Source organism: Hippocampus guttulatus, chromosome 3 (genome assembly GCF_054856545.1).
Source record: "Hippocampus guttulatus isolate MCC_2025c chromosome 3, RoL_Hgut_1.0, whole genome shotgun sequence".
Classification (NCBI taxonomy): Eukaryota; Metazoa; Chordata; class Actinopteri; order Syngnathiformes; family Syngnathidae; genus Hippocampus; species Hippocampus guttulatus.
Genome location: NC_141263.1, coordinates 13,805,497 through 13,824,326, shown reverse-complemented (window position 1 = coordinate 13,824,326; position 18,830 = coordinate 13,805,497). Strand labels below are relative to the sequence as shown.

At 39.8% G+C, this 18,830-nt stretch overlaps 3 protein-coding genes and 1 long non-coding RNA gene across 7 annotated transcripts in view; 3 read left to right on the top strand and 1 right to left on the bottom strand.

Moving 5' to 3' along the window:
- Positions 1-406: 406 nt before the first annotated feature.
- On the top strand, positions 407-2,418 carry bola3 (bolA family member 3). The gene is made up of 4 exons (XM_086106744.1): positions 407-554; positions 645-768; positions 1,238-1,326; positions 1,560-2,418. The coding sequence occupies exons 1-4, from the start codon at positions 492-494 to the stop codon at positions 1,623-1,625; spliced, it is 342 nt and encodes a 113-aa protein (XP_085962870.1). The 5' UTR covers positions 407-491; the 3' UTR covers positions 1,626-2,418.
- Positions 2,419-2,957: 539 nt separating this feature from the next.
- Positions 2,958-14,744, top strand: vat1l (vesicle amine transport 1-like). Of its 3 annotated transcripts, XR_015100427.1 has the most exons (11): positions 2,958-3,434; positions 4,947-5,076; positions 6,031-6,246; positions 7,421-7,563; positions 8,431-8,534; positions 9,331-9,386; positions 9,513-9,530; positions 9,602-9,707; positions 9,776-9,874; positions 11,659-11,742; positions 13,154-13,202. XR_015100427.1 is itself a non-coding variant. In XM_086106916.1 (9 exons), exons 1-9 carry the CDS (start codon positions 3,220-3,222, stop codon positions 13,250-13,252), a joined length of 1,242 nt encoding a protein of 413 aa, XP_085963042.1. In that variant the 5' UTR covers positions 2,958-3,219; the 3' UTR covers positions 13,253-14,744. The 3 variants fall into 3 exon arrangements, 1 of the variants encoding a protein (XP_085963042.1); XR_015100426.1 differs by having other exon boundaries at positions 9,513-9,707; XM_086106916.1 differs by lacking the exon at positions 9,776-9,874 and having other exon boundaries at positions 9,513-9,707; positions 13,154-14,744.
- Positions 4,206-18,830, bottom strand: part of LOC147207559 (uncharacterized) — a 24,880-nt gene continuing 10,255 nt past the window's right edge. The window contains exons 2-3 of the long non-coding RNA XR_015100428.1: positions 5,679-5,811; positions 4,206-5,047 (exon numbers count right to left, since the gene is read on the bottom strand). This is a non-coding gene — a long non-coding RNA (uncharacterized LOC147207559). The remainder of the gene's footprint in view (positions 5,048-5,678; positions 5,812-18,830) is intronic.
- On the top strand, positions 16,201-17,656 carry clec3a (C-type lectin domain family 3, member A). 2 transcript variants are annotated; one of them, XM_086106807.1, is made up of 3 exons: positions 16,201-16,456; positions 16,545-16,625; positions 16,941-17,656. In XM_086106807.1, the coding sequence occupies exons 1-3, from the start codon at positions 16,201-16,203 to the stop codon at positions 17,336-17,338; spliced, it is 735 nt and encodes a 244-aa protein (XP_085962933.1). In that variant the 3' UTR covers positions 17,339-17,656. The 2 variants fall into 2 exon arrangements, with proteins under 2 accessions (XP_085962933.1, XP_085962934.1); XM_086106808.1 differs by having other exon boundaries at positions 16,273-16,456; positions 16,539-16,625.

Here is an 18,830-nt window from a genome sequence, read left to right as displayed (position 1 = left end):
TGTCCTGCATTTATTTTAATATTCTTTAATAAAAGCTGTGGGAGCCAAAAATCATCCTTAATACAATTAATAGGAAGGAAACGTGTTTGTTACCGTTCTGGTTGATTATGTTTTCAATGAGTACAAGGACATATTTTTTTAATTTTTTCTTCTTATTTTTTTGCGGGTTAGTGGATAGTCAACAGGTAACCATTGCAGTCGTAATAAAGAATGTATTAACCACAAAATGGTGCCGCAGTGAACGAATATTTTTTTAAACAATACTTGCAAGTGAAACAGCAAACCAGAGTAGCTTTTATTCGCACTGGTTTTGCGTTACTTAAGTCTAATTACACAACACATTGACACACGCTTACGAATCAACGAATACACTAAAAACATACCCGGATGTGTGACGTCGTATTAAGGAGACGCTTGTGATAGGACAAGTTAGATGCATTCATAAATAATTCTTACTTGGCTCGTCAAAAAATACACATTAAAATAAGACGATGTTTGTTTGTAAGGGAACAAGCGCTGCCATAGCTGCACTTCGGATTCTTTTCAGAAATCAGGTAATTAAGATGTCAAACTTATGAAGGTTAGACGCTGCATATAGGATAGCAATGCTTGGTGTTTGCTAACTTTCCCCTCTGCGTCCACAGACTGCCATCCGTGGGCAAGCGTGGAGGTGTCTATCCACGCAAACTGAGGGGGAGATCCGCATCGCGAATGTACTCAAGGAAAAGTTCCCACTCGCGTCATCGCTGAAAGTTGTTGATATATCTGGTATGTACATTGAAATCCTTCATAATAATCTAATGACGTGGATTTTTAATTAAACGCGACATTTAAATTAAAATGATACACAATTTAAATGCGCCAGAAATAGCTAGAGTAATAAATACAATGGTGGAGGAATACAATAGGAAAATAAGCACAAGTTAAATCCACTGAATGTGATACTGCTTTACTTTTTTTTTTTATGCATACCAATGGTGTGCCGTACAAAGTACCATTACTGTACCAAAGCAGACTTTTCAGGTATCTGTATTTGACATGATTTTTCTTTTTTTTTGGTGACTTCTTACTGTATTATACTGTATTTACTGGATCATAGCCAACAAAACCTCTCCAATACTATAACACGATATCACTTAACAGCCTGACAAACCTTCCAGGCAGTTGGAGTAGGAGCAGGAGCCATGCCACACACCCTCACCAAATAGCACATATTTTAATGTGATCTTGTGTCCAGGCGGCTGTGGGGCCATGTATGAAGTTCACATAGAGTCTAGTGAGTTCAGCGGGAAGAGAACTATTCAGCAACATCAGCTCGTTAATCAGGTAACAATTATAACGGTTAGTTCAGCTTGTCGTCTATTATTATATATTTATCAGACACGTTATTGCGTACACCAGTCAATTCAAAAAGCATCTAGATTCAACTCCCGACTGTTATTGTCTGTTGTGTGTGTGTGTGTGTGTCTGTCATAGAGATGACATCTACATGTTGTTTTGAAAGATGTTAAATGTTGTCTATCTAAAATACCCTTATTTCTGGCTTTTGTCTTCCACAGGCCCTGAAGGATGAGATTCAAGGAATGCATGGACTAAGAATATTCACAGATATTCCAAAACAGTAATTCCACAGAAGCAAAAACATGACTCCACTCAATGTTCATAATTTAGCCTACGAATAAAAAGTGACTATGTTTACAAGTAGTCAATGACCTTCTCGAAACCGGATTGTTAGAAACATTTCCGTGACGCAAAGGGATGTAAACACCTGCAAAAACCTGAATATCCACAAAACCATGAATATGTATGCATTGTGTGTGGCGCACAACCCTGTGGAAATACACAAACAGATGTAAACAAACATGGCGAAATGTGGCACAGTGCCAAGTCAGCTGCTTTATTAGCATAGTGAACGAAATGAATATACAGTAATGTCTTTTATTGATGGTAGAAAGTAAGAAACAGAAATGATGTCCATTTACATCGTTTTGTTATCCGTGTGTCGCAGTTTAGATGAAGCTGTCTCAATTTATCACAGTAACTATGTACAAATTGTACACAATAACTTTTTGCTCATACATGTGTACGGGTTATGTTTCAGAAACCAGAATGTTGACCGTCACCCAGATATTGACAACCTGTAAACCTAGTCACTGTCATAGTAGATATTGTTGAGCTAATTATGTATAAATGTGAATTGCATACAAATATCTTAAGTAGGCACATTCTTATGAAAAATATCACAGTCCCTACTTTAAAAAAAAAGGAAGAGGGCTGCATACGCACAAAATGTCAGATTTTGCTCAATAGTCTTTCCCATGATTGGTGAAGATATTTATGAAAGTAATGTAATATTGTATTGCCATTTTGCCTGTGGATGTGAGTCAAATGTATACATTAAAGTTCTAGTATGATTTATAGGGTCTGACCGATTAGTTCAATGTTTGCTTATTGTCTTTACTTTAGTGAACTTTCCAATTTAATTTAAAGCAGTTGAACACAAGTAACACTGTTCTGATTATTTATTACACATAACATTCTATATCTATACCATAACCGTGGAAGTATATAAAATTACATTTGGCTAATCAAAATGATTTAAAATATATTTTAATTAGTAATTAGCCTTAAGAGAATAGATTTGACTCTCTATAAAGTGAGTTTTATTGTAATGCATATTTCATGACATCAGACAAACAGATTTCAGTCTGATGTGTGAAAGGAAGGATTTCGGTATCGTGTGTGTATAAAATAATTTTGGTTACAAGAGGTCATCTTGAATTATGTCCATGACGGTCCGCATACAACCAATGCGCTGTTGAGGATGTGGGCAGCGTATTTGCTTTCCAAGTTTCCCTGAGGGCGTCACAATTGTTGAATGACTGGCCGCAAGGGTGATTTATGAGTTCTAAGAAACTGCAGATGGCGTCTTTTCCAGCAGATGGCGCACTGGACGCTGAAGCGAACACACGCACCGCTAATTACGCCCAGTTCATTGAAATGACTAATTGATGGAGCTCAACCACGAGCTGAGATGATGATGATAACAACAACATCGTGATCATCCGGGTTTGGACAAGCATGAGTGAGTGGATGGGAGGATCGCACGACGGGTTGAGTGAGGCCGGGCTGCCGTGCACAACGCCACGTTTGCAGGCTGCAAAGCACGTCAGTGAGCCGTGAAGAGGCGCGGAGAGACGCAAACAGCCGGGCTCCGACATGGCTCAAGAGGGAGCAGATATGACTGAGGAAACCGAGCGCATGATAGAGAGAGGCACGGGGAAGAAACCGGGAAGCGGGGAATCTTCCTCGAATGTGAAAGAGATGCGGGCGGTGATGTTGTCAAGCTTTGGAGGGCTCAACAAACTCCGAGTGACCAAGAAGATGATGCCCGAGCCTCAACGTGGTGAAGTGAAGATACGCGTTAAGGCATGGTAAATATGACCACATTATCACTGCTATATTTTCATTATTATTATTGTTGTTGTTTTTAAATCACTGGTCAACACATCATATCTTACTATCGCATTGGAAGCCACAGGTCTTTCCCCCCCAATGTTGGCCATCAATAGACAGCAAACTGACGTTTTGAAACCCATTTAAATCCCGTCCAACCATGAATATTTTTTATCGGAACGGTTGCAGTTGGCTTTTGTAGACTAACTGGTGACAAAGTCTGGAAAAATACAAATGTAATCTTTTGTATTCAGAGAGAGCATGAGTGATGAATGTGGCCTTTCATTCAGAGCCCATGACTCATTGACCATAACAAGTGCATAAACATGATCATCATGGGAAACATGCGACCACTGATAACGACCTGAACATATCACAACATTGTACACTTGCACGATTTAATGAGGCTCAACAGAGTATCACCATTTCTTTACAACGATAATAATGTTCACTTGATGGTATTCATGTAGCAATAAGTTTGTTATTGGTTGTGTAGATGCAGGGGTGTAGAATTGCATCACACTGAGTAGGCATGGGCGAGTACCGACACCAGTTTTCCATCTATTTTAGGTATCGGGTACTATTGGAGGCTGCCGATACCAGTTACTGAAACTTAAGGCAAAGAAAATCTGACATTGATCATGTCATCAGAATGGTGTGATAAAGTATCACTTCACCTGTCCTGTCACAGTTTCATTTAGAACTTGTAGTATTCACAAGACACAGTTTTGTATTTCATTTTACTCACTTTATTTTGTACTTAACACACAGAGGTAACATCACAGCCATATTCTGTATATTCGAGGAGTCTTCATTCTTCTTTGTCACTTATATGCTGTACTGCATGTACTCCTTTTACACAGTGCCACCTAGTGTTCAGGGTAAATCATCACATAACTGACATACCTTATGTTACAGGCTACATTTAATGTGCCAAGCTGCAAGACTGTTAGAAAAGCATGCAATTGGATGATAAAATGTCAGTTATGACAAGTTGTTGCTCAAAAAATGTTATTTTTTGAGTGCTACTTGTCCCATTTTTAAGAAAAGTATGTTTTTGAACAATATTTTATTAAAATAAAACACTTTTTTAAACATCAGAATTGCAAAACATAATGCATTATTAAGAAGCAGTACTCGAATGACAAGTACTGTACTCAGATTTGAATCCTTGTCCTCGCACTCGTTCTGGAAAAAGTGATATCGGTGCATCCGTAATGAATACTCATATCAATTAAAACTAATTATTTTTTATCTCTGGGGGAGCCACAATAAGATAAGATTTTAACTCAGAAACTCAGAATTGGGAGACAGAAGATGTGCTAACCACTCGGGCATTGGACTACCTCCCATAATAACTGATGAGTCAATTATTTGAGCATTAAAAATTCTGTCCATCGCATAGAGTTAGTTGATTGAAGAAAAATAACCTGACTCCACTATGAAACATTATTTATCACACAGTTATGCAATGTATTGGATTTTTTCAGTGGTTTAAACTTCCTGGATTTGATGGTACGTCAGGGGACTATTGATAGTCCTCCTAAACCCCCTCTTGTTCCTGGCTTCGAATGCTGTGGGATTGTGGAGTCTGTGGGAGAAAGCACAGAAAATTTTGAGGTACGTCAAACTGAAGCATTCTCCTGCCAGGAATACACAAATATGACCAGAGTATAAAGTTTATCCAATTCATTAGTGCACAGTACATCGAGTATACATGCGTTGCCTGTCTGCACAAACAAAATGCATGTGCTTGTACTGTGCATACATGCAATTTTCAGGTACCTGTATTTTGTACTATATATACTTGAGTTTCACCCATGACTTTTTACTTTAAATCCCTACATTTGAAAAATATCTGAACATTCTAGTGACGATGACTAATGATGACATGATGTAAAAAACTGAGAAAGGTCAAGTCAATTGGAGTTGCGATCTTGATGAATTGAGATGATGAGGCATCAGTCGTCTAATGTCTTTCTTATGTCTTGACATACAGTAACCACATGGTTGAGTCATGAAAATATAACCGCTTAAAGCCTCCGATGACTGCACCGGGTTGTGGCAGAGTTTTTCCACGATGTGACAACGAGGCCCACTAAAGTGTCCATGATGGTACAAAGCTTGTGTTCATGCACTGGCTGTAAATTTAGATGAAAAAAATCACATTTGCACCAGATAACCGTTGATGCCTAACTAGACACAGTTTTAGCCACACTTACAGCCCAACTCGGGAATGACCTCCAAGCGGTGTTGGGTGTGCCTTCGGGCTGCAGGTACCCGGGTTGCTGCGGCTTTAGGAGCCGCTTTGGGACCCATTTGAAGGTTGCTCACAAGCAACAACAACAGCCACACCTACAAAACATTAGGAAAACTGAAATGGTGAAAACAGTCCAATGCCACATTTTCACAATTGAATGCTATGTAGTTCTCAGTCTTTGCATGTGTATTCAGCACTTATCTTCAGACATCCATAATGTATTTAGAAACAAATCTCTAAATCCACCTTTACTGTGTCTTTAAGTCCACAATTTCGTACTTGTGCCATCTCTGTATGTGACATATTTCTCTCAGATAGGAGACCGAGTCATGGCTTTTGCTAACTACAATGCCTGGGCAGAAGTTGTCTGCACACCAGAGGAGTTTGTCTACAAAATGCCAGATGACATGACTTTTGCGGAGGCCGGAGCATTTGCTCTGAACTTCGTCGCTGCCTACATGATGCTCTTTGAGATCGCCAAACTCAGAGCGGGTATGTCGGTGCTGGTGCACTCAGCTGGGGGTGCTGTGGTAAGTCATTGTCTTTAACTATTGGTTCATACAGGCCAGAAAACGTCCTCCAACTTATGTCGGACATGTACCACATTATTTGGTACACCCGTACAATGAAAAATGGCCAGGGTTCACCAAGCAGTCCTCTGAGAAATGATGATCACAGACAAACAGCTGCTGAATGGTCTGTCACTGACCGAGGCCGGCGCCTAGGGCGAGGATCGAGCATCCCGCTGTCTCATCGGAGAAAGTGGGTGTGTGTATATCTAGAAAAAATAATATTGAAAGAGTGTAGCTCTCGCCAGGAAGGAGAGGCGCAGTGGAGGTTTCAGCCTCCCTAAAATAAGTCTACCGACACCATTGTAGTCAGGTTTAAGTGGGGAGTCTCTGACCAAAGCCATTACCACTTACGAGCATGCACACGAATATGAAAATCCATATAGTGCCAAAAAGTCGTCACAGAGAATGCACATCCAGCTTCCACAAAATACCAGCGCTAGCAAATTTCTAGTAGCAATACAAGCTAGCATTAGCATTGTAACATGGGTGAGAATGACATAATAAAAGAACAACCGAACAGACAAGATGAAACGCAAATAAAATAAAACAATGAAATACAATTCACCGGTGGATATTACACTTTACTAAAATGTTCATGGCAGCCTGGTGGGCCAGTGGTTAGTGTGTCGACCTCACATTGCAGAGGTACAATTCCAGCTCCGGCCTCCCTGTGTGGAGTTTGCATGTTCTCCCTGGGCCTGCGTGGGTTTTCTCTGGATACTCCGGTTTCCTCCCACATTGCAAAAACAAGCATGGCAGGCTGATTGAACACTCTAAATTGTCCCTAGGCGTAAGTGTGAGTGCGGATGGTTGTTCGTCTCTGTGTGCCCTGTGATTGGCTGGCAACCGGTTCAGGGTGTCCCCCTCCTACTGCCCAAAGACAGCTGGGATAGGCTCCAGCACCACCAGCGACCCTTCTGAGTATAAGCGCATCGGAAAATGGATGGATAAAATGTTCATTAACCCAGTCACTGTAGGGTTCCAAAGGATGCTACCAATTACAAACTATTGAGAAATAAACCAGTCCGTATAAAATGGATGAAAGTGATTTCATATGGAATTGTGCATTCCACTCGTGCATTAATACTGGAAGATGCTGATCAACAGTTGCACATGTCATTCTTCTCTTCAGGGTCAAGCTGTGGCTCAGCTGTGCTCCACTGTACCTAATGTCATCGTCTTTGGGATCGCCTCAAGTTTGAAACATTCCGCTATCAGAGATTCTGTGACTCATCTCTTTGATAGAAACGGTGATTACATACAAGAAGTCAAAAAGTAAGCTTGAATTACAGCATCTTAATATGAGGCCTGTATTTGTGCTATTTTCAAAACTATCAGGAATTGGCTGCTTTTTGTGATAGCATGGACTTCGCCTGTCGAGTGGTCTGTCGTCATGGTACCTATGGCAACAAAGGACTAATCCCAGTAGTGCTGTGGAGGTCTGCAATTGAGCCAATCAGGGGCCGACTCATGATAGCCTGGATTTTGAAATTGAGGGATTATTTTACAGCTTGTTCCAATTCATACATTTTTTTCCGTTAATACAATCATATACCTAAACACAGGTATATACAGTAGATGGAAGAGTATATAGGTTGAAGTTGCAATTACCTATTATTTCATGCTTGCTGCCTGCGTATCAAGAGTGGTCATGAATTAATTTTGCCTTTCATCCCCCTGCACCACACATTCCACACAGGATCAAGACCTAAGTACAATCAAATGCGTATGTCTTTCCAAAAGGGAATCACAAGACCACCAAGGACTTTAGGTGTCCAGGTCTTAAAGCAGAATTTAAGGAATTTAGGAGACAGGCATGCCTTTCATCATTTTATAGCCCGCTTTTAATCATTTTCATTTTGGGCTATTGATCACGTGTGGTTGTGATTAACATAGAACAGAATGCAACCCTGTTGTGATCGTCAAAGTGTGGTATTATGAGCACCTCCAGTAGACTCTTACAAGAATCACTGCCCACGTACAGTTCAGCTATGTTGAGCTTTTAAATTCAATGCATTTCCATTTAATATTTAATTTAGATACAGATTTAATTTAAACAATATATCCTTATTGTTATACATTTGATGATGACTTCATTATTTCCTCTCCCACTAGTGAACCTTAGCTTTCCTTCTGCTTTAGGTTATCTCCAGAGGGAGTCGACATTGTGTTGGACTGTCTATGTGGGGAAAACACAGGCAAAGGCCTCAGTCTGCTGAGGCCACTGGGAACGTACATTCTCTATGGTAAGAACTGTACTGTAAAAAGTATATTTGTCATAGTAAGCCTCTGTAACATTATGGACACTTTCAATATCACACCCTGATCTTAAATATAGGAAAATGTATTTTAAAAAAAAAAAACCAAAACAATACTTAAGTCATCCATCCATCATCTGATCCGCTTATCCCCAGGATTAGGTAGGGTACACCCTGAATGGTTACCAGCCATAACTAGGGCTGTGCACGAATCGTAATCCCACTAAATCGAACTGAATCGAGTCATAACACTTGATGAACTGTCCCTTGAGTTGTATCGCAATCCCATGTATTGAAACCTATCAAATCTTCTTTTATTAGAGAGATGTGCACCCTTATTGTTCTGTCTCACTGTTTTATTCATTATAGGGGGGAAAAAAAGCAGACTGAAGTTTGCACTCTTGTGAAAGGAGTGGTCGTTAACTTGTTGTTTGGATGAAAAACCCGGTCGACTCTCACCTGTCTGAGCTTGAATTAGTTATGCTCCATACATAAAACATATCCTGGGAATAAAAATATTCCCAGTCACAGCTGAGCCTCTTATCCAGCCCGTTAATCACTTTAATTCTTGTCAAACCTCATGAATTAACCAGCGCAATTACCAGCCAATTAACGATTAGTGCTAGTTATATTGCAAAGGCATGCTTGCACGGACCCTGAATTCTAGAGGTGCCAATTGGTCCTCTCCCCTCTTCAGTCTTCATGCTTTGCTTGTTATTGTCCAGTCACCTTTGCCCAGCCATTTGCATAGCACACAACAATCCTTTTATTTTTGTTTTTTCAGGCGCATCGAACATGGTAACTGGGGAGACAAAGAGTTTCTTCAGCTTTGCAAAATCTGTGAGTCACAAATTCCGTTTGTCATCGTCATTTGAAAGCGGATGGCCCCTTCAAACCATCACAAATGAAACCCTCAATTCTCAACTAAATTGTATCTCTCTGACACATGATGTTATTTCTTCCAAGTGGTGGCAGGTGGAGAAGGTGAACCCTATTAAACTGTATGAGGAGAACAAAGTCATGGCAGGATTTTCGTTGCCCAACCTCCTCTTCAGGCAGGGAGGATCCGGTTTGGTGAAATCGGCGATGGACAAACTCTTATGCCTCTACGACCAAAAGAAGATCAAGCCAGTGGTCGATTCTCTGTGGGCTCTGGAGGAGGTAAGAGTCATAATCAAATTGAAGAGGTCTGTTGTAAAACATCAATCAATGCCACTAATCATGATCAGGGTTGCGGCAAGGGGAGGAGACTATTAGGGCAAAAGACAGACTGCATCCTGGACTAGCCGCCAGTCAAAGGTTCTCGACTAGGACATGGATTACACAAAGTAAGCTTCGTGAACCACTGCACAACCCCATAACAAAAAGCAGTGAACATTTTCAAATATAGTGCACAGCATAAAAATTCCACACACTCCAATTCAAATGGCAGTTTTTTGTGTGAGAAAAATATTGACCAGTCTAAATCATTTCAAAACTTTTAATGTGGGCTGTCGCCTGGACAAGTATTAGTCACTGTTACCGCAAAACCTCCAGGCTTCTGCTGTTAATTCAATATTCGTTTGGGGTTAATGAAAGGCACCTAAATGGTGAAAGGTGCGTGCTGACTCGAGGGTGTGCACACTTGTACAACAACAATTTTAGTTCTTTATTTTTACCTCCCCTCTCAAAAATACCGCTGTACACATCATGGACAGCAAATTGGCTGATGTCACTCTGCATTTCGTGTGGGATGCTGTCAGCTACAGACGTTGTCCCACAGACGCTGGGTAGGTTGTGAATCTTTCTGCTGCACAATTACTCCGCTCCCACATGAAAACCAATCAACTACACATCATTCACTTCATCCCAAATCACGAGTAGCCGGACCGAAAACACCTTTGCCTCACACTGCCAGAAATACGCTCAGTGTCCCGTCTCTCCATCGTACAGCATACCCACTTGCCCTCCCAACTCCAATTACTGGATGTACATTATATGCACCATATACTCGAACAATGATAAATAATCAAATAAAAAATAAATGAAGTCCTTTTTTTTTCATGAAATGTAATCCCTCACATTCTCTACAGCGTGAATGTTTCAGAGATGGATTTCTTGGTTCAGCAGCAATCATGGTAGAAATGTGTTTTGTTTAAGCTGTTAAACCTTGGCAAAATGCGGTGACCATTCTTTGAGCGGGTGGATGGGGTGGGGGTGAGGGGTGCTTTGTCAGGGAGCAGGGGGAGAATGGCGTGGGATGCATTGTCAGGGCCTCATTTGTTCATATGCCTGGAAGGAAAATTTACAGCCTGATTGTGTCTGTGTTGACGATGGTAACCTTTTCTTGCTGCCGTAATGAAAAGCTGCGTGCGTTATTGCATGCGACCGGAAACTGCGTAACTTAGGGGTTTTTTTTTTTACGGTTATCAACCTTCATCAGAAATTCTGAATTAAAAAAAATACCAACACGTCACTGTAAGATGATTTTGTATTTGTTTGTGACATAATGCATTCATCTGAATATTCTATCCTGCAACAATGCATGAGGCAAAGTTTTTAGCCTATTTTCACTCTTGGCCGGTGCTATGTTCAACAAATGAGTCTATGAGACCCAAATACTTCCAAACAAAGGCAGACATTCAGTTATGTCCCAAGAATGAGATAAAGAAAATGTATCATGTCTGAATTTTTCCCCTCATTGAGTTGAACAGCAAAGTAAACACAACTTTGATCCAACAACATTTCATAATTTTATCTGAGAATAAAAATCTTGAAAACCATTCAAATGGTACATTTGCCTTAATAAAGAGAATTGTGTCTCGGTCATTGCCATGGTGACCCCCACATTACTAACCGGTACTTTTCTGGACTATAAATAGTATGAGAGGATTAGTGTTATCCCGATCATTGGAGGTAATGTTCCAATTCAGGTCTACACACTGCTTTTATAGATACAGTATACGTTTACTACTGTAGCACTGCACATTGATTTGATTTTACGTCCAACCATATTGATAAATATACTTCGTTGGCTGTGTGGCTTTATTGATTACATTACAGATGATGACTAGCTACATCCTCTACATTTTATGAAAACAACAACACAAATTGACATTTACTTTTTTGTCAGGTTAAGGAGGCCATGCAGAGAATTCACGACAGAGGCAATATTGGAAAACTCATTCTGGATGTCGAGAAGTCGCCTACTCCCTTGGTAATAGCAATTTCTCACTTATAACTCTATAACTCATTCTTATAGCACAATACACTACATCTTTATTTATACAGCACTTTCACAACAGCTACAGATGTAACAAAGCGCTTTACAGAACATTTAACGACTGATATGTTGATGTATTTACATATCTACTTAGCCGATGCACATAAGTCTTCAGAAATTTAGTTTATTATACAGTGTACCTTGACTCATGAGTTTAATTCATTCCTTGACCACACTGTTGACTCAAAACACTAATTTCTCAAATCATCTTACCCCCTTGGAAGTGAATGGGAATGTCATGAATCCATTTCAGTCCACCAGAGACAAAAGTTTTTGTAGCATGTTTTTAATGAGAAAAAAAGAGTACTCTAAACATTTTAATTTTATACAAATTTGCAAAATCTCAACAGAATTAATTAGAATGTAACGAATTAAACAGTTTGTGCCCTATGAATTATGCATTGTGCGGTTCCCAATAGGGTGAAGTAAGATATGTACATTCGGATTTTAAGCGATTCAGATGCTCACAGTTACTCAGTGTAGTGCAGTCAACCCCCATTTTTGGGGGATGCGGATGGGGCCGGTCTGTGAATACCAAAAAAAAGGAGAGTTTTGATGACGAATTGTATGTTATTCTACTGTATAACAAAAAAAAAGTTTGAACCCCCTGCCTCCCCAAAAAATATGAAAAAATATTGAGAAAAAATGGATGAGTATACAAATCCGTGGATGGTGAACCAAGAGGATGTGGGGGTCGATTGTAGTAGAAGTCAATCTTTGCAGAGGCTAAGAAATATATTTGCATGTATTGTTTGTTTTCACATTTGTTGCCGCGCTGTATATGTTCAAATATTTGTTATTTAAAAGGATATAACACCGTAACATGGATGCTAGTTTTATTTGCCCTTCTGTGGCGCTTTGCATTTTGTGTTGGCAGTAAGCTGGACGACTTTCATGAAAAAAATAACTCTTTTAAAACCTGCTAAAGGTTAATTCTTTTCCTTTTCATGTTCAGTAAACCGTTCGTAGACAGTAAATCTGAACTGAGAGTGGTATTAAACAAGTTGACCTATTTATTCTGCATTTTAAACTTTTCCTTGCAAATCAAGTCAAAACGTCAACCATACGATACCTCGTATCACAAACACTTGGAGGTAAGGTCCACTCATACTGGAAGTCGAGGTACCACTGTGTACTGTTTGTATACTGTACAACCATATCGGATGAAAAACAAATAATGAATGCCAAAAAAAAAAAAAAGCCCCAAAAAAACAAACACTTCGATTCAAATGTAGAAGCGCTGTATTCTAAATTAGTGTGTCAGTGTACTTTTGTGTTGAGTGCGTACTTCGCTATCGGGTCACCGATGGACCAATAAATCCTTTCCTCCCCTTCCCCCCATCAGATGGCCAGTGACAGCACTGAGACCAGTGAAGCAGGGGAGGAAGAAGAGGAGCCTGAGGGGGACAATGACAGCAAAGAGCGCATGCCTTTTATCCATTAGTACTAACCTAAAATGCCATGAGACGTCCCCTACGGGTTCACCTTGTAGGATCACGCTGAGAGAGTTGTGCAGTGTTTGTGCATGTAATGTACTCATGTAAGTATTCATCTTGCTCGTTTCCTGCTGTTACTTGCAATTGAAAGTCCGGAAAAGGACCTGCTCACTTTTATGCATGTGCAAAGGACGAAGTGCATCTCTTTTTTTTTTTTTTTGGTTTGTTTTGTTTTCTAGTTTTGCAACAATCTAGTGAATACATTTAATTCATAACAGATTAATATGCACTTAACCTTGCTGACGTGCGAAAACCATTTAACAAATAGTCAATTTTAGAATACAAAGTCAATCAATTCAATAAAAAATATGGTTAAAGATTTCCTCCCTTGTACTTTGTGATGAAAGATGAGGTCATTGTGGTGGTAGAAATGCATATATGCCGAGCATTATTTTTAAGCATCCCTGTAGGTGCCAACCTCATTGTATTATGGGATCACATGTGCCTTGTGTTTGATACTTGAAATGTTTTCCCTTAATGTCAGGCTACCAGGAAAACAAATGTATCTGTATCCAGAGGATTAAAAGTCACCAAAACTAATCACATTACGCACTGGGAATGACATTTAGAGATATTTTAATACATTTACACAGCAATTGGATTGATGAAAATCAGATTTATGACCCAAGTTTTATCCACTTGAGTTTTGTTACCTGGTAACATAAAAGGAAATGCTTTTTAAAAAAGTGGGATCCAGCAAGACTTTTATTTGGAAAGACACCACAATAAATAGGAGACACGAAAATATATCCAAATATCTGTAAAAATATCTCAGCGGACGATGATTTCTTCAGTCAGACTGCCAGTTGGGAAGAGTTATTACTACTTGTCTGACCAAAGTTTCTGTATTTACTTTATGGTGCCTCAAAATAAACATGGCCTGAGAGATTGCTTATTTTTAGAATAAACACAAACCAGTCAAAATTAGAAACGCCATCAAATGCAGGGAATACCACAACCACCTTGATGACTTATTGAGACAAAGTACCATATGTAATCTTCCTAAATTTGCCTAACATAAAACTTGAATTGCTTTTCACATGACTGGATGTATTTTCAATGCCAGCTCATTGAAAACAAGCTGTTGAAGATTCCATCAGCTTATTGAAATCAAAACTAACATAGAAAGGAAATATTGTGTATGAGACAAATTACCTCTCTATACATAAGAAATGTGTTTCATGTACTGGAGGTAGTCACTTTCAAAATCCATATCAGTATTGAGTAGAATGTTTGTAAGAGAAAAGGAAAAGGTGCATGCTTTGTTTGGTATGTGTGCGTATGTTTGTGTTCACGTATTGTCATAATTAATTGGGGGAGGAAAAGAAAAGTACAGTATTCAGTGTTTTGTTCCTTACCTGTGGTTGACTACTTCTGTCCAGTCTTGCAATCTTTCATTGTGGACTTTGTTTACATGAAAATAAATGGAGCTGCAAAATAGCCAACTGAGAAAGTTGTCATTTTAAGAAAAGAAAGAAATACAATTGTAGCAAGGTTGTCTGGATGCTCTTACGTATACTCCACTGTTGAGATGGACTGGGTCATTTTTATTCAAGTATGCAGTCTGGTTTCCTCCCACAGTCCAAAAACATGCATTAGGTTCACTGAATTGAAAATTCCAAATCGTCTGTTATGTGATTATGAATGACTGTTTGTTTATATGTTCCTTGATTGACTGTCGACCAGTCTGGGCTGCATCCAAAGTCAGCTAGAATACGCTACAGCTTGCTCACCAGTGACCCCAATGAGGAGAAACGCTAGTGTAATTGAAAAGGATGGCTAAAAAAATAGATGTAAAGTGCGCATCAGTATCAATTCAAAATGTGCCTAGTATTCACTCAATTGCCATAATGTTCAGTGCAAGTACACAATAAAAGCCAGTACAAGAGATGTATCAAAAATTATACCTGGCGTAAAGCAGAGCTGTTTTTTCACTGTGTAGCTGTATGTCAATAAAATAGGATGAAATTAAGTAAACCCTTAATGATCCACAGAGGGAACTTTTAAGTGTACCAACAGGATAGGGTAAAGCAGCGTACAGCATATTGTAAAAAAAAAAATAAAAGTAACAATAAATACATAGAACAAAATGCAATTAAGAAATCATTACATATAGCTGTTTATTTTGAAGGATAGAGTGAATTAAACATAAAACGGGTGGTCCTAGCTTGAAGGAGACTCATGTTAGACACCCTTTTGCCCCACTCCCACAGTCACACATTTATGAAAAATCACACCGAATTTGACCTATTTCCTTTAAAATATGTTGAACTTAAAACAATTAATAATATAGCAAAGAATTATTAAGGGCGGGAAAACAAATAAATATCAAAACAATAAGTATCCCTGCGATTGGCTGGCAAGTAGTTCAGGGTGTCCCCCGCCTACTGCCCGAAGACGGCTGGGATAGGCTCCAGCACCCCCCGCGACCTTAGTGAGGATCAAGCGGTTCGGAAAATGGATGGATGGATAGTTCAGGGTGTCCCCCGCCGACTGCCCGAAGACAGCTGGGATAGGCTCCAGCACCCCCGCGACCCTAGTGAGGATATAAGCGGTTAGGAAGATGAATGAATGAATGAAAAAGTATCCCCACAAATCTTGCCTTGCACAAATGGAAAAAAAAGAGACCCTTGTTGACTGAAAGTCTTGATTTTGTTTTCGGGTTTTTGGGTTGACTAACAAGTTTACGATGACATTTGTTGCTTGTCAAAAGCAGACCTTGCACATCCAAATATGGCAGCGAAAGGAAGTACCAAACAGTTAATGTTTCTAGTTTGTCAAATGAAAGGACACAGTGCTCACTGCACCGTGTCCCAAGTCAACATTTCTCCCAAATTCCAACACAAGGAAGACATTATTTGTCCCTGCACGCCAACACCTCCCTTACCTCCTCCCCATGTTTGGAAAAAAAAACACCATGTGGACCAATGCAGTCGCAATTTCCAGAACAGCACATAGAGAGCTACTATATGCTGCGCCGTCCTCAGACTTTTTGAGCCGTTTCACGGGAGCACAAGGTGTAGTACTGTGCGCGGCCTTCAAAATGGCACGTCTGGGCCTTCCCGCATTTGTCGTCCTGTGCCTCTCTTTGCTTCACTCCATCTCCGGACGCCCGCCTCGCATCAGGAAGGCCGTGTCAGCTCGAGCAACAGGTAACCATGCACACTCATCAGGCACAATGTCAACTGTGTGCTCATATTGACCTTACATAATATTTCCTTCTTATATGGGGAGCTGCAGAGGATGATGATGTCAAGGGCCAGCTTGAGAAGTTGTGGCGGGAAGTGAATTTGCTAAAAGAGATGCAGGCCTTGCAAACAGGTACCACTCACCCAAAAATAATGTCTCTGGACTCGTTGTCCTTGTGAGTCTGTTCTTTTTTAGACAACAATTGGGGCTTTATGTTTTACTTACTTAATTTGCAAAGAGCAATTCATGTTCATCAGGTGCAGCTCAGTTGTATTTAACTTTAAACCACTATTTTTGTTTTGTTATGTTTAATACATTTGTAAATCTGACTTAATGTCAGTGCCTCCCCAGCCGTGAGCCTCACCACATGTTACTGGTACCCAGGAGTATCTCCTCTAGGTGTTATCGTTTGAAATGAACGTTGAAACACATCGTCTCTGTTCTCAGTTTGCCTCCGTGGCATCAAAGTTCACAGGAAGTGCTATCTCACCATTGAGGAACCCAAACACTACCATGAGGCGAACGAAGACTGCATCGCGCAAGGAGGAACTCTTGCGACGCCGCGAGATGCCATGGAGAACAATGACCTTCGAGATTATGCCAAGAGGAGTTCTCCAGGTTCCAAGGACTTCTGGATCGGCGTAGCCGACATAGTGAAAGAAGGCCAGTACGTTGACGTCAATAGTCAACCTGTCAGCTATCTCAACTGGGACCGCTCCAAGAAGCAGCCCACAGGAAGCAAGCGGGAGAGCTGTGTGTCTCTTTCAGTGGCCGCACAGGGCAAGTGGTACGACGAGGTGTGTCGCAGTTTGAAAAAGTACGTTTGCGAATATATTATTCCCTAAAGGCCACATGTCTGGCTCTACTTTGTTGGTCAGTGGATGAAACTGAAAGATAGTACACGCCTGTATTTCCTCAAATAGTGCCTAAGACAAATAAACAACTTGCTCAAATAGGCACACCCTTTTTTAATGAGAAAAATCGAAGTGGCCTGACCCTACGATTTTAATTTGTTCCGTGACAATACTTGTTCTACTTGTGATTGTGTTTTTTTTTTAAAGATAAAAAATACATATCTGTGGTTGCCCTTTAATCATTCCACAAGGTTGTGTGTGTCCATGTTTGTGTCGTGAGGACAAATAAAGGCATCCGTACTTTCCCCATATCTGCAGTTGAGTAAAAAATTATCTTATAGAAATGGCACTATTTGTGGAAATACATTATTACGTCACGTTATTTGTTATTAAAAATGTGGAAATGGTAAAATACTTACAAATTGGATAGGACCTCTGATGTGGTGAAGTTTTGTTTATGAATAATGTCTGTCGATCTGTACAACCCAAACACAACCTATAGAAATGTACAATTCTTTTGATTCAAGATGTTTATGTAATGTTCTAACAACTCAAAACATAAATTACTTTAGCAATAAAGTGTTCAATTGACATTTGCTGTAATGGGTGAAAATCTTTTCGTACCGTTCATAGTAATACCTCATGCAAACTAGTTGATCCAGTTTATGAAGGTGTGAAAAGCTGTTGACCTCTCTATGGCTGATACTGCTCAGGATGCGTGCAATACCAATATTCATTGATCACCATTTATCTGCAGTATCTCTATCTAGCATTCAATTGGTAAATGTAAAACATACATATTGCATGTACGATAAATTTGCATACCAATTCACCTCTGGTGTTTTTACTGCTTCCCTGCCACTGTATTTACATCAGTGCAAGAAAACATTCATTCTTTATTGTACTCAGTGGTGGGAAACCGTCAAGCCCCACAAAGAACGCCAGGAGTCAAAAGAATAATTAATTCGCCACCCAAAAAAATTGTGACTTTAGATATTAATGCTCAGTGTATTCTAAGTTTACATACGTGTCTGTTACTCAATGTTTGTTTGTTGATCACCTAATTAGCCTCGAATATATTTCTTAAATGTTTATACAGCTAATACAGCCTTGAATCAAGGTGGAGAAATTGAGAGGATAAAAAAAAAAAATTGAGTGTTCGCCATCACACGTAAGCACCACCTGCCAAAGTAACACAAGCACAGCTGAACTACAAAGTGCTGTATGGCATTTCTTCTCAGAAGTCTCTCATCAATAACACAATGCACGCATTCATCTCTATTTGTGAATAGAACATTATATTCAGTCTTTAGTTGCGCGCGTCAAAGATTTTTCAAATCAAAGATGTTTTAAACCACTGCAACCTTCTTTTTCCATTAGCAGAGATCATTGTAACTGACGCTCCAAGTAATGAACCCATTTTCAAAACAAGTGGCCAAAGTAGTTCAATGTTTCACAAAAGCTTCATTTGCCCATCACTAAT

Coding starts and splice junctions, on each gene's coding strand:
- bola3 (XM_086106744.1), top strand. CDS start 492: ATGTTTGTTTGTAAGGGAACAAGCGCTGCCATAGCTGCACTTCGGATT. Junction 555..644: donor GGATTCTTTTCAGAAATCAG/GTAATTAAGATG, acceptor CTGCGTCCACAG/ACTGCCATCCGTGGGCAAGC. Junction 1,327..1,559: donor AACATCAGCTCGTTAATCAG/GTAACAATTATA, acceptor TGTCTTCCACAG/GCCCTGAAGGATGAGATTCA.
- clec3a (XM_086106807.1), top strand. CDS start 16,201: ATGTTTGGAAAAAAAAACACCATGTGGACCAATGCAGTCGCAATTTCC. Junction 16,457..16,544: donor CGTGTCAGCTCGAGCAACAG/GTAACCATGCAC, acceptor GGGGAGCTGCAG/AGGATGATGATGTCAAGGGC. Junction 16,626..16,940: donor GATGCAGGCCTTGCAAACAG/GTACCACTCACC, acceptor CTCTGTTCTCAG/TTTGCCTCCGTGGCATCAAA.
- vat1l (XM_086106916.1), top strand. CDS start 3,220: ATGGCTCAAGAGGGAGCAGATATGACTGAGGAAACCGAGCGCATGATA. Junction 3,435..4,946: donor AAGATACGCGTTAAGGCATG/GTAAATATGACC, acceptor GGATTTTTTCAG/TGGTTTAAACTTCCTGGATT. Junction 9,387..9,512: donor TCTTCAGCTTTGCAAAATCT/GTGAGTCACAAA, acceptor ATTTCTTCCAAG/TGGTGGCAGGTGGAGAAGGT.